Source organism: Diadema setosum, chromosome 22 (assembly GCF_964275005.1).
Source record: "Diadema setosum chromosome 22, eeDiaSeto1, whole genome shotgun sequence".
NCBI classification, from domain to species: domain Eukaryota; kingdom Metazoa; phylum Echinodermata; class Echinoidea; order Diadematoida; family Diadematidae; genus Diadema; species Diadema setosum.
Genome location: NC_092706.1, coordinates 5,732,607 through 5,746,773, shown reverse-complemented (window position 1 = coordinate 5,746,773; position 14,167 = coordinate 5,732,607). Strand labels below are relative to the sequence as shown.

The following is a 14,167-nucleotide window of genomic DNA, read 5'->3' as shown; positions in this document are numbered from 1 at the left end:
CAGTTATGCAGAACCATGTGTTTGTGATACAATATGCTAGTTAATCTGTGCCTTAGGTACATGAAAAAACCCCAAACAAAAACAAAATCACATGTACTAAGTAAATTGCCCCAAAGGCTTGATTTGTTTTGATGGTTTACAAGTCCTGTGCACACTTATTCCTATTGTCTCTTATTCTAACTTTTTAAAGTTTTCTTCTTCTGCATTTCAATATAGCTTTAAAACAGTCTTTTCTCCTGTTTTATAGTATGTTTGTTTTTTGGGGGGATTTTATGAGAGAAAATATTCTATTGTCACATTTTCTTTTGTTCTTTTCACTGCACAGAACTAGTGTCAACACATTCCTTTTGTCACTATTGTCTGCCTCAACACCTACAATATGTCTGTTCCATCTCACTGCAATTTGGTCTCTCTGGCTATTTTTTCCTCTCTCTTTTTTTTTTTTTTTTGGGGGGGGGGGGGGTCGGGGCATACAGTGGCGGATCCAGAGGGCGGCGCACCAGGCGTGCACCCCTCTTTATTTGTTGTAAAAGACAAAAGAAATAAAAAGAAAAAAATGAGATGAAACCCGGAAGTAGCACCAGAAATATTATTTGCACCCCCCCCCCTTTACGGAATTTCTGGATCCACCCCTGGGATATGCACTCTTCTATTGAAAAAAAAAATGTGTTGATATGTGATTGGCAGCATTTACATTCTCTCTATTTACGCGAGGAAAACGTTCAGAAATGTAGTATTTCATGGGTGAGGTGATAATATACGTGACAGCAAAGCTCACTGTGACCTCCGTCATGGACTCGCAGTGTTCATGTTAGTGCATCCGGGCTCTTCAACTGCCCCCGCTGAACCATGTAATGCACAAACACACACACACACACACACACACATACCTGCATTAATGATCACACAGTTAGTTTCGAGTTGGATTGTGCCCATCTGTGCGTGTGTATGTTCATTAACCTGTTCCATATGGAAACCTGGTGGCCTGTGTACTATGTCTATGGGGATGTCAGAATTCAGTATGGAATGGGTTACGATTGCCTATCTGAATTATATTTGTATTCGTTTAGAACACAAATGCTTCTATTTTGTTTATTGCAATACTCTTATTTAATTCAATTGTGTAATTAAAATGATGATGCTTCTGTAATGCTTTTGACTCCGTTTGCTTCTACACTGTATTCCTTTTACTTTTTTTTTTGCTTTTTTTTGTGTGTGTATGTGTGCATATCTGTTTTAGCTCAGGAAGGCAACTTACAGATTATCAAAAGAATAATGATCAATTTGCACCAGCCAAGTCAAAGTTGTATGCGTATGAGATGGAGATATCCATTTTTGCTTTGACAAAAGACAACACTTTTCAATCAAAAGAAGCCTAGCGAGCAGCAGTTCGCTGTCCCTTCCAGTATTATTGGCAGCATTATTATTATATGCAGATAGTCGGGATAATAGGACACGCGAACAAAAATCTGCATTTAAAATAATTATTTGTACTTCAACTGTTAAATGCTATTAAACGAGCAGAAACGTACATTGCCTAAATGCCATTCGAAAGACTAAGTGACATTTACATAAATGCAAAACGTAGCGATTACATTTATTGTGCACGAACAGTGCGTAATGAGATGGTTAGACAGTGGTTAGATGTTCTTTTTTCAGACCTTGAGTATTACTTATGACACAAAGATTTGACGAAAAACTGAAAGGATTTGTTCAGTGTCATAATTAGCTTAAAATTGTTGAAATCAAGAACCTCTTCCTTGGTCCCACCATGGTCTCACTATCCACACTCTGTGGAGGAGCGGCTTGGAGCATGGACAGTGAAGCAGTGCATCGTCAATAGAGCCTATAAGCCCTCCACATAAAATTGCACACATAGGCCGAATTGCCTAGATATTCTTCTTACAGGCTAACATCTCCCTGGTATGACGCTCTCTCATAATGCACACGTTTACCGAAATTAAAGGAAACCAAAGCCCATTTATAACTGTAGGACTGAGTGAAAATACCGATATTTTTTTTTCTATTTATATGTTTTATTAAATCAAATCAAAATCACATTATTTACACACAATTGGCAACAATTTGAAAAAAGACAAGAGAAACATTTGCGATAATCATACACATAACAACTCTTAACCTATGGAGACACCAGGGTAACTACCTTCCATGGTGACTAAATGACACATAATTATTATTTAAACTCATGATTTATGATCATGACATACACTTATCATGCATGTAATACATTTTGAGTACACTGATAGAGAGGCAGTACATGTATCAAGGTACTGTCACTAGCAGCATAAATCTTGATAAGTACACTGACCACCAATAGAGTTTATCTACATGTATAAAAAATCAAACCTCCATTTTTTAAAGGTAGTAGAACGCAAATGATCAGTGAAAGTTTGAGAGAAATGAGGCAATCGTTCAAAAGTTATGAATGTTTAAAGTTTCGATGCCGTCATAAGATCGCTACTATATTCTTCATGACGTCATTATTGACAACAATTATAAGGAAAACATGAAGAAATTCAACTCATGTTTGCTTTCCTATAATGGAAGAGCATTTAATTGACTCTTTCAGAGAGCAGTGCGAGTGGGATCTGAAATTCGAGGAAGCGTGCCCGCGGGGAAGCGATCAACGCAAGTCAGATTAGCGCTGTTGCGTGCGTGGAAACCTGCAAAGGTCTTTGATCACAATGGATGAATAGTTAAATGACAAAGCCTATGTTTTCAGTATACTCTAACGCAGTAGCTTAGAGGAGCATAACGTATTCCCTATACTTGGCGAGGTTTGAAAAGATAAAAGCTCTCCCGCGGCTGCTGAATACGGAGTGTTATTGTGTATCGAGCGCTTTGATCACGACAGTGAATGAATGAAAGCCACACGCCCGATGCGTTATCTCGCACTCTGACGCAGTAGATTGAATGAGCAGAACGTATTTCGCCGTCGCTACTTGGAAGATACGTTTCTCCTGTATGGCGTTTTCGTGTTAGTCAGTTATTGTTTTCCTGCTTACATGCGGTTATCATCAGTGGATATTTTTTTGTATCACCGCATCTGCATATGAATGTATGGCGAGATACCTCAGTTTACTCTTCACTTATTACGAAGGAAATCGCGCTCTTACACTTTGTTCTACAAGAACAGGTGCTTCTAGCTTCTGTGAATTTAAACAGAGACAATCCTCTTGATTTAGTGAGATGCAGATTACAATTATAATATTTGAGGTAATATCACATTCTGTCCAATGTGAAAGGAGATTCATGATGTAACCACTCAGTAATTCAGAATTGATGTGATTCTGTTGCTGCGTGGAGCAACACACACCAATCAAAATAAAATTGTAGGCTTGTTATGGGAAACCTGAGCAACAATGACTGATACCACTGACAAGATACGGGGACAAAACCCGATGTCCGGTACTACCGCGAGCGAGTGCATTGGCGGAGGGTGCTTCAACTTCAGTTTGTTAATGACCATCGTATCGTGTTTAATCGCTCTCTACATCATTCCAAGGCTGCTTAGCGCGGCGGGACGTCGGCATCACAGCGATGAGGGACGATACGCTAGTCGAGTTCATCGACTTCCACCGGGCCCCCGCGGACTTCCCTTTCTTGGCTCCCTGCTTGATTTTCGGTCCGACGTCTTCGAAAAGCTGGCTGATCTCGCCAAGTTACACGGTCCTATCGTCTATCTTCAGGTAAGATGGCTTTCTTCTTGGGAATAAGAAGGGGCTGTGAACGATTTTTTTTTTGTCTACATAGGATGTATGCAGAGAAAACTCATGAACAAAATGTTTGTGTATAGTTATCTTCTTATAACTCATGTACTGTACAGGTTTAATTAGTGAAGTCTTAAGGAATATCGAACGATCTAGGGCCTATTCAACAGTCATAAATTTGTTAATGGTTTTGGTGCCGCCATCGCTGGACGAGAAGACCGCACCAGTTCGAAACCTCACTTCAAAACAACGATAAATGTGGAAGATAATTCCTCAAAATTTCATTTTCTACTATGAAGAGGAAATTGACTAACTTCTCTCAGAAACAGGAATACTGTCACCCTTAACATGATATCGCCAATAAAAAGAGAAAAAAACAGAGAAAAGACAATGTAATATACTTTTCACTAGAAATTATATATATATATATATATATATATATATATATATATATATATATATATATTATATATATATATATATATATATCTCCTTATTCTCAAAAGGGGCATATAATTATGATGACATAGATTATGATACCACTCCCTTATTAACTGACCGTTATTCTTTGTGCGTACTTTATGATTAGAAACGTCACTGGATCCTGATAATCAACGAACATGCGTTAAACCTCGTGAATGAGCATCATGGACCAATACCGAACTGCATTCTAGTACGGACAATGTCATTTCTTGGAATGAATCGAATATAGAGCTTGTTATTTGATTTGCATGGGGGGGGGGGGGGGGCAAATGGATGAACTGAATACATCGGGAACTTAACAAGGACGAATCCAGTAAGTTTAGTTTAGTTTAGTTTAGTTTTGTTTTTTAATCCAGCGCATTAGCGCGGAGCTTGGAGTAAACATGCAGAGATCGTCCTTGCCCTTATACTGAATCATCTGTCATACACTCCAGTGTAATCGCGATACTTCCCTGTGTATATCGCGAGTTTCAGCTGTTTTGTCCCAAGTGTACTAGCCTACTCATCCGTGCGTGGGTTAAATAATTTACAGTTTGTCATCCACTAGCTGTTCATCAATCTACCTATATACGAAGTCGAAAGGTTTTAAAATGTTATAAAAGGTTGCAAGAGATAACAAATATGATCACAGCCATTATTGGCAGGGAGATTCGTTTCGCTCATAAGAATCACGGACTCAAGGCCGCTCACGCTGGCATTCCCGGATAAACTATGCCAGTCTTGGGGTGCATGGTAGCTAATAATAGGTGGAATAGAGAGCTTGTTACAATGTTATTGGATTCTTGGTAGCAGAGGGAAAGAGAACGTGAAAAAAATTGACCTGAATGCATTATTGAACTGGTAAGGAGGACAAGAGCGCGTTTTGTTGCTGTTGTTGTTGTTGTTGATGATGTTGTTTCCGTATTGTTTTTGTTACATAATCCACTTCATCAAAACAGAAGAGTAAATCGCCACAGGTCGTCCTTGCCCTTACACGGTTAGATCAGCTGCCGCTAAATGTTCGCATCATGACACGTGTACTGCTTTCCGCGTGCCAGTTTTTTAGTCTATTATTCATCGATTTACCTATACGAAGTCTTCAAATAGTCATAAAAGGTCGGAAGAGGTAACAATAGCGACGGCAGCCCTGGGCAAGGCGATCATATTGCTCTGAAGAAGTACGATATGTCCGACCGCCCACTCCGACATTCCCGAAAAAAAAAAAAAAAAAAAAACTTCGTGAGCCTTGAAGAGCATGATAGGTACCCAATCGCCCCGTTGTTGTTACACGTATACATGTAAGTGAAATAGGGAGCTCGTTAGCGCCTATTGAATTGTCACGACTGTGGCAAGGGAAGTGGGGGGGGGGGGGGGGAGGGAGGTGGGTGATGAACTGAATGCATTACCATAACCTGATTGGAGAACTGACGAGGTGGAAAAAATGCGGTTAGAGTTCTCTGTTTTTTTCTCATCAACGCGGAGCAGTATACAGAGATCGCCCTTGCCCTTACTTTATCATCTGCCACTCAATATTCTAATCACGACATGGTTATTCCCGGTAGATATCGGGCGCTCGAGCTCTTTTGACGTATTATTACAAGAGCATATTGCTACCCTTGTGTATATGACTGCTGTTCGAAAAGGTCTTAAGGGTCATAAAAGGTTGCAAAAGGTAACAACATTAATGACAGCCATCGGCAGGGCCATGTTGCTCTGACGAATCAATACAAAGTCCGCCCACTCCGTCATCCCCGGATAAGCTTCGTGCGTCTTGGAGTGGTATTAGCCAATCACCTTTCAGAAGCTACAAGAAGCCGTCCTTGCCCTTGGTTTGACAAGCAAGGATTTTTTTTTATTTTTATTTATTTATTTTTAAGAGAGAGCATGAGAACTCTTCGTGACACAATAGGTTTTTGTCAGCATATACCCGTTATTGCTTTTACGAATGTGTGTGTGTGTGTGGGGGGGGGGGGGGATGTGGAGGAGAGGATTGTAATACCATTGTTTCATTCAGAAACATGGTTATCCTTTATTTTTATCATTCTTTATTATCATTTTGTCTTTTTTGTTGTTGTTATTTTCACGTGGAGCAGCAAATCTAGCTCGGGATGCTGTGAGCCTTTTAGAAGGAAATACCAGTTACAACTGTACCAGTTGAACCAATTCAAATCAACTGGTAACCCTGGAAATTGAAATGGGCTAACTGGTTCAGTTGAATTCCAACCGGACCAGTAAACGAAACCAGTTACCTTCCAACTGGACCAGTATACAAAACCGGTTACCTTTTTTACTGGTTTCCAGTCAACCGGAATAAACAAAATTAATATTTTCTTGAGCTATGCTGATGTTTGAGCATATACCAGAACACATAGAACATAATGTGAAGATATTATCAATATAACCTTTCACAATCATACTCCTGCAGCTAGTCTTAGAACCTAAACATACAGGTGTAGCTATATCATATTCCTAGCTGGTACTATAGACACATCACACTCATTTATATAGGGTCATTTAGTTATAACACTAAATGATGTGGTTACCAAGTAAATTACACTTTTAATGTTAAAAAATGAAAATGCCTCCTCATAACACAAGTTGAAATTGTGAATAACACAACAATAATATTGAGTAAACTTTTTAACACCATTCAAAGTTTATTGTAACCATAAAAACAAATTCAACTATATTTTATTCATTTCCATTCCAAGAGAATTCGAATAGCTTATGAATATGCATGACCAGTAGAAAAAAAGTAGAAACCAACTGGAATCAACTGGTATTATGGTTAATGGTTTTTAATGTGGAATTCAATGAACTGGTATATAAGCAAGTCCAGTCAGGTACATGGCTTTCAAGTGTCAACAAACAGTTTACACACAAACTGACACACACACACCCACAACCACACACACACACACAGATACACAAGAACACATACATTGTACATACCTGGTCTACATGTAGTTTGCTAGTTGAAATATCAACTCACTTCAATTTGTACCAACTGAATTCACTTTTACCACAAGGATTCATTTTTAAAGCATGTTTTATTACTTTTGTCTGTTTGTTTCTTGTTTTTTTTTTCTTTACTTTGCTTCTTCAGCTGGTATGAAATTTCTCAGCTTTGTCCAAAGTGTTCTAAAGGCAACTTGTCAGTGTGGGTATGACAGTTTATTAATTTTGTTGTCAACTGCATGGTAATTAAATAATTATGTATGTTCAGACTGGTGTAAAATTGGCTATGCAGTTTATCCGCTTGTTTCAGCTGGATTCAACCACAGCGAATAGTATCTGTTTAGGTTAGTCTGTATGCTGGTTTATTCCACTCAATTGTTTTCAACTGCAGTCAACTGGAGGCAAACTGGCACATAGGCCCGAATATTATACCAGTTTAGTCAACTGAATCAAAAAAGTAGACTTCAAGTGGTATCAACTGACTGGTACCCAGTGAGACTTAGACTAGTATAGCATTAGCTGGTACCAGCAAGACTGGTTAACTGGTGTCAACTTGTACACAATATGATCTGATCAACTGGTATCAACTGGTAACCAATACAACTTCAACTGGTCTAAACTTGAACTTGTACTTGTATAACATCAACGTATCAACTGCATGGTTTCAACTGGTACCAGTTGCAACCAGCGAAGACCAGTTAAACAGTAGAGACCAGTTCAAAATAGTTACTGATTTGTACTGGTAACAACTGGTGCAACTGGAAACATGGGCACAGACCAGTTATCAACTGGTTGTGGGGACTGGTTCCTATTAAATACATATGTACATGTACCATGTACTCGTACTGATTGTTCACTTGATATGCATTAGGAGTCAACTTGAACCAGTTGAAATTTCCAACTGGTTGTAGAACTGTCTAACCGGTACCAATTGCAACCAGTGAAGACCAGTTAAACCAGTAGAGAACAGTTAAAATAACTGTTTACTGGTTTGTACTGGTGTAATTGGTGCAACTGGAAACATGGGCACAGATCAGTTATCAACTGGTTGTGGGGACTGGTTCCTATCAAATCCCATGTACTTATGCACCGATTTTCCACTGGATATGCATTAGAGACCAGTTAGAGCCAACTGGAACCAGTTGCAGATAACTGGTTCCAGTTGAAATTTCCAACTGGAACCAGTTGCAGAACAGTTGAAATTTCCAACGGGTGTAATTGGTTTTTCCTTCTGGGTGAGAAGCTTGCTCTATTATTAGGTCATAATATGGCAAAGAGTTGAGATCCCATGAGTGGCAATGATATCAACAACGCCAAGGATAAAAGCAGTCCTTATCTGTTTTATATACCGACTAAACAGAATAAAATTTTACTTATTATACCAATTGCAGAATATCATGTGGTAAATTATCCAAGTAGCAATATGCAAATTTGTGCACATGGGTCACAATACAATGTACATAGGTGCCTAATACGTACCGTTACGAACCATAAGAGGATTGTTAAGTCCTATGGGGTGGTTTGGTACTACATGTATGAAGTATCTATATGGGACAGCTTGGGTACTTCATAACATTTTAGAGCAGTAGAGTACTCCTTTTGAGCAATAATTGGAGGTAATTGTTGAATTCGATCATGACTTCGATTTCAACCAATCAGAATCTTGGATTAATAAAAAGTAATGATGTACATGAAGTACACTCGAAAGTAGTTAGCCTACACTGTAATGTGTGTCTTTGCTTTTACAAGCATTTCACATAAATAGGCAGTACACTGTAGTACATGACGTAGTATAATAAAAAGAAATATTCTTTATTAAAGTTTTCTTTGAAGCTTGCAATGTCGAAATGGCTAATTTTTTAAAGCTAATGGTGCACGTTTGCATCACCCCCAGCCCCTCTATTAAAGAACAGACCTTTTCATTAAATGTACGTAATTTTCTCTGACTGCTCGTCATCGTTTTGCTGCACACAGATCGGTAAAACGAGGATAGTCGTGCTCAGTAGCACCGACCTGATCAAGGAAGCGTTCCAGCGGAATGCCGCGAACTGCAGTCACAGGCCTCAGGCTATGATAAACGCCACACAGCATACGAGAGGTGAAGAAAGGGCTATCTTTTGTGTCTACGTGTCTGTGTCACGTGTTTGTTACAGAATGTCTGTACTATGGTGGTCCTGAAGTACGCTCGACGACAGGTCATGTGCGCCGTGAATTTTGCGACCAGGTCGCAAAATTCGCGATTTGGCACGCCAAGTTCGTGACCCGGGACACAAACTTGGCGACCGGGGACACGAATTTGGCGACCGGGGACGCAAAATTCGCGTCCTGTGGTCACGAAATTCGCGACTTTCGGTCGCGAAGTTTGCGACCACAGGACGCGAAGTTTGCGACCACAGGACGCGAAGTTTGCGACCACAGGACGCGAATTTTGCGTCCTCGGTCGCCAAGTTCGTGTCCCGGGTCATGAAATTCGCGTCCCGAGTCACGAACTTGGCATCCCAAATCGCGAATTTCGCGACCTGGTCGCAAATTCACGGCGCACATGACCTGTTGTCGAGCGTATTTCAGGGCCACCATACTTTCTTAATACAATAATGTATCAAAGTGCATGAAGTGAGAACAATGAGGTCACTCACGCACTCAAACACGAAAATATCCAATATGAATCGACGCAGATTCGGATAAGTTTGCACTTTCCCGTGACTTGTGTTTACTGCTTTCAATGAGGCACCACGTACGTTTGGAAAAGGAACAATCTCTCGCACTATATGTATATGAACATATATATATATATATATATATATATATATATACACACAACTTTTCCCTATATAAGACTAAGCATAACTTGAATGTTTCCATGTTACTGATGTGATAAAAAAGACATTACAGGGAAACATGCAAGTTATGCTTGGTCTATATTAGGGGGAAAGTGCATTTCGATACCTTCTGCTCGTATACTTCATCTATAATTTGCAGATGTCACCGGCAGATTCTTGGCTTGGAAGGTGTTTTTGGTGTGTGGAGGTATATCCACGTACATCTGAACAAAACTAGAAAAAATATATTACGAAATGTATGACACATTTTCTTTTTACCCCAAAAGTGATGATCATGGAATTATAAATCAATACAAGTCCAAGTACATTTGCACAGTAAGTGTGTTCCTTGACAAACGCTTGACAAGGATTTTAATTGCAAATTCAACACACTTATACGTTATTCTCTCATCCTACCTCTCCCTCTATCCACAGGTATTGTGGCAACTCAGCCTGGACCCCTTCATCGTCAAAACAGAAGTCACCTCTGGAATGGTTTTCGTCTCCTGGGGCTTGGTGATTCCACTTTCAGCAATCACTTGCATAAACACATCGACCGGTTCAACAGCAAACTCCAACAAAGCACCGGCCGACCGATCCCAATGAACTCGGAGACATACGCCCTTATCATGAAGATCTTTGCCGATTTGGCGTTGGGGAAAGTCCCTCACCAAGACCCGATGGAGGAGGATAACGACAGGCTCATGAAGCTCTTAGATAAGACCCTAACTTCAAATCCAATCATGGTGTTAGTCGGCAGATACATTCCCAGTTGGCTCAAGTCGCTGCTAACCAACTGGATCGATATGTCCATTAATATCGCTGATGTCATGGTGTCCATGAAGAATCACGTGCGAGAGCACCGGAAGGATTTCGCTGGCAAGCTGACGAACCTTTTGGATGCGTTTCTGTACTGGGAGCGTGGTGGGTGGAGAAGATCAGAGGGTGAGGATGAAGAAGAAGTGCAGGATGGTGACGGTCTGGAGGAACGGACGGCAGGACGCACCGATGCGTCCGACCCAGTCGACGAAGCGGAGAACACGGAGAACTTTGCCGGCATTCTGACGGACGTCTTTCAGGCCGGGTGCATGAGCGTGGTGGCGTTGTTGAATTGGACTCTCCTCAACCTGGCACTCCATCCGGATGTACAGACGAAGATTCACAAGGAGATCGAGTCAACAGTCAAAGACAGTAAGTTTCAGGCCAGAAACTTTATAATGATGCATACACACTAAATGGCATCCTGCACCACATGGGAAAAGATCTGAAATGGACATGATAATAATGTAGGCCCTATACACATTTTTGTTTGTAAAAAGATATTCAAAGAAACGGTTTTGGTCTGTTCAGATTTCACACTATTAACGTTGGCTCACCGATTGTAATTAATAGCTAGTGAGAAGAAACTTTCACACGGAAGGCATATGATAACTACATCTTAGGCAAGAGGAAACTGACAAACATTATTTAACACTCTAATTAAACAATAGGCGTACTGTCATTAGCTTTTGTTTCGTTTTGTTTTGTTTTTTTCTTTCTGACTTTCTGTTGTCTCCAGGCAACCAACGGCCATCGGCGCTTGAGAAGAGCAAGAGTTTCCCGTACACTATGGCCACCATCCTGGAGACTCTTCGCCTGTTTCCACCAGCACCACTTGGCGCGCCGCACTGCGCGGTACGCGACACAACGATTGGTGGGTTCCACATACCACGTGACACCATTCTACTGTCCAACATCATGCTTGCTCAACGAGACCCGAGGAAGTGGGATGATCCCTTGGTGTTTCGTCCAGACAGATACATTGACGAAAGTGGTGGCCTGACCTCTACGGAAATAATGGGATTCTCAGTTGGTGAGCAAGAATGACACAGATGAAACTGCGATCAGTTAAAAAAAAAATGTTAAAGGGGAAATCCAGTTCAAATATACATTAGTCTGATAAGACAGAGTAAAATATTACGAATTCGACTGTAAAATTTTGATCGATATCGGGTGAAATGTTAAGAAGTTATGACATTTTGAAGTTTCGCTATTTTTTTCAGGAAACAGCTCTTGAGTGGTCAATATGAATATGCAAATGGCAAAGTGAGCATGTCATCGCCTCACAATTTGCCATACAGTTTGTACATAAAATGTTTAAATCTCCAGTTTTTCATTCAAACGTAATTATGCCCGAGGCTCAACCTGGTATATCTATACCTGATCACTATTCTGAAGTTATTCAACCAGATAACACATCATGTTTCAGACTTCTATGACAGAAACATTGAATTTTCATCATTTTTTTTTTACACGATCAATGTAAAATCGTGAGGTTATGACATGGTTAGCTCACTCATTTGCATATTCATATCCACTGTACAAGAACTGTAATTTGCAGAAATTAGTAAAACTTTAAAATGTCATATCTTCCTTATTTTCATCCCACTTCAGTCAAATTTTTTTATCATTGAACTCATAAGATTTAACTTTTTTTCAGACTAACTTATATTTGGACTGGATTTCCCCTTTAACGTGCGAAGAGGCCAACTTGTTGAAACTCCCCGAAGCGCATTCCCACGCTGAACATTATGGAGTTTTCGCAAGCACGACGCAGTCGGTATTTGAGCGTGCCGTGTGCAAAATTTGCTTCTGCGCATGATCAAATCCGAGAAACGTCTCGTCCTGGGGAAAACGAGCACGGTATTCGACCAAAATAGCGTTCGGTCCCGATGCTGGGCAGGAGTGAGCCAGCCAGCCAGCCAACCAATCAGCGATCTTGTCCCCACGCCTCCGTCTTAACAGGAGCGCGAAACTGCTTTAGTTAGATATGGGGACGGGAGTCCGAGTACGGGGACTGTCACAGGTGATTGCTTCCGCGTATTCTCGGTCTTCCCGTCGTGTAGCGAAAACTCCCTATTAACGAGGTAAGAGCCTAAGCGAGTTTTGAAAGTCGCCTGCTCGTCTTCTTGTCCCAAACAACGCTAAAAAGTGAGTTTTACCACGTCGCAAACTCGATCTTCGGTATAACCAAGACCAGTCAATGCATCCAGTATGGCCCTGCGGATTGATCGCCATGCATGTAGTAAAAATACACTTACCAATGGCAATGCACTCATCTGCTCACGCTCAAGTTTTTTTTTTCTTTGTGTTTCTTACGTAATACTTGATATCAATTCAACTTTTACTTCTATTCACTTTCTCTTTCCAGGACCTCGCAACTGTCCCGGAAAGCTACTTTCGCTCACGTTGGTACGAAGCGTCCTCGTCGACGTGCTCCAAGACTTCTCTCTGCGTTTACCGGACTCGTGGGCTCCGAAAAGACACCTTGGCGAGTCATCCATTATCTACACACCCAAACCATTCTCTCTTGTCGTGGAGATAAGACAGTGCCATGAATGAATCACACAGTTCTGAGCCTGACTAAGAAGACAATATCAAATGCGGAGAAAATGTCTCGCAACGGAGTTGTATCGGGACGCATTCACATTGCCATCCGTCGCGATGCAACAGGATGCGGTCGGTGCAATAGGACGCACCCTAGTATCAGAATATTACGGGACTGTACCGCGACGCACCACACTGTTGTAGTCTGTGACGGAGTGCGCGCCTTCAGATTGCCACCGGTCCCGCTACAACAGCTGTACAACACCGATGCAACAAATGTGAATGCGGCTTTTGAGGCACAACCGCCGCTGACGGGACACAGGAACCATGTGACTAATAGTCCGTGGTCTTATCTATGAAGCTATTACAACATATTCTCTACAATGTCAAACTCAAACAGTCAAACAAGGTTGTGCTGATGGACCTCAGCGGTCGTTTTTTTATAAAGCCCATCTACAGGGTTCCCATATTATGTCATCATGATATGAGCTGGTGTACAGTACACGATGGTGCAAAACGTCAAACGGGCAATTAATGAGATCCGGGCGGGGTTGACTTCATCTGAGAGACCAAAGAGAAAATAGATCCCTCAAATGGACGGACAATATCCATGCCACATTTTCAGTTTGTGAGATGACGTTCATACAAGAAATTGAAGTCAAACAGGATATAGTAAACGATTCATTTAGGCAACTCAGACAGATTAAGAACATTAATTATACAATTGTATTAAGAGTTTCATACGACTGTTTTAGAAATATATATATATATATATATATATATATATATATATATAGATGATAGTCATACTCTTTTTACCTGAGTTTTTTT

The 14,167-nt window shown here is 40.7% G+C and overlaps 1 protein-coding gene across 1 annotated transcript; it reads left to right on the top strand.

Moving 5' to 3' along the window:
* Window positions 1–3,383: 3,383 nt before the first annotated feature.
* LOC140245576 (cytochrome P450 2D6-like) lies at window positions 3,384–13,351 on the top strand. Its single transcript, XM_072325140.1, has 5 exons — window positions 3,384–3,710; window positions 9,126–9,249; window positions 10,406–11,161; window positions 11,529–11,822; window positions 13,161–13,351. The coding sequence occupies exons 1-5, from the start codon at window positions 3,384–3,386 to the stop codon at window positions 13,349–13,351; spliced, it is 1,692 nt and encodes a 563-aa protein (XP_072181241.1).
* Window positions 13,352–14,167: the final 816 nt, after the last annotated feature.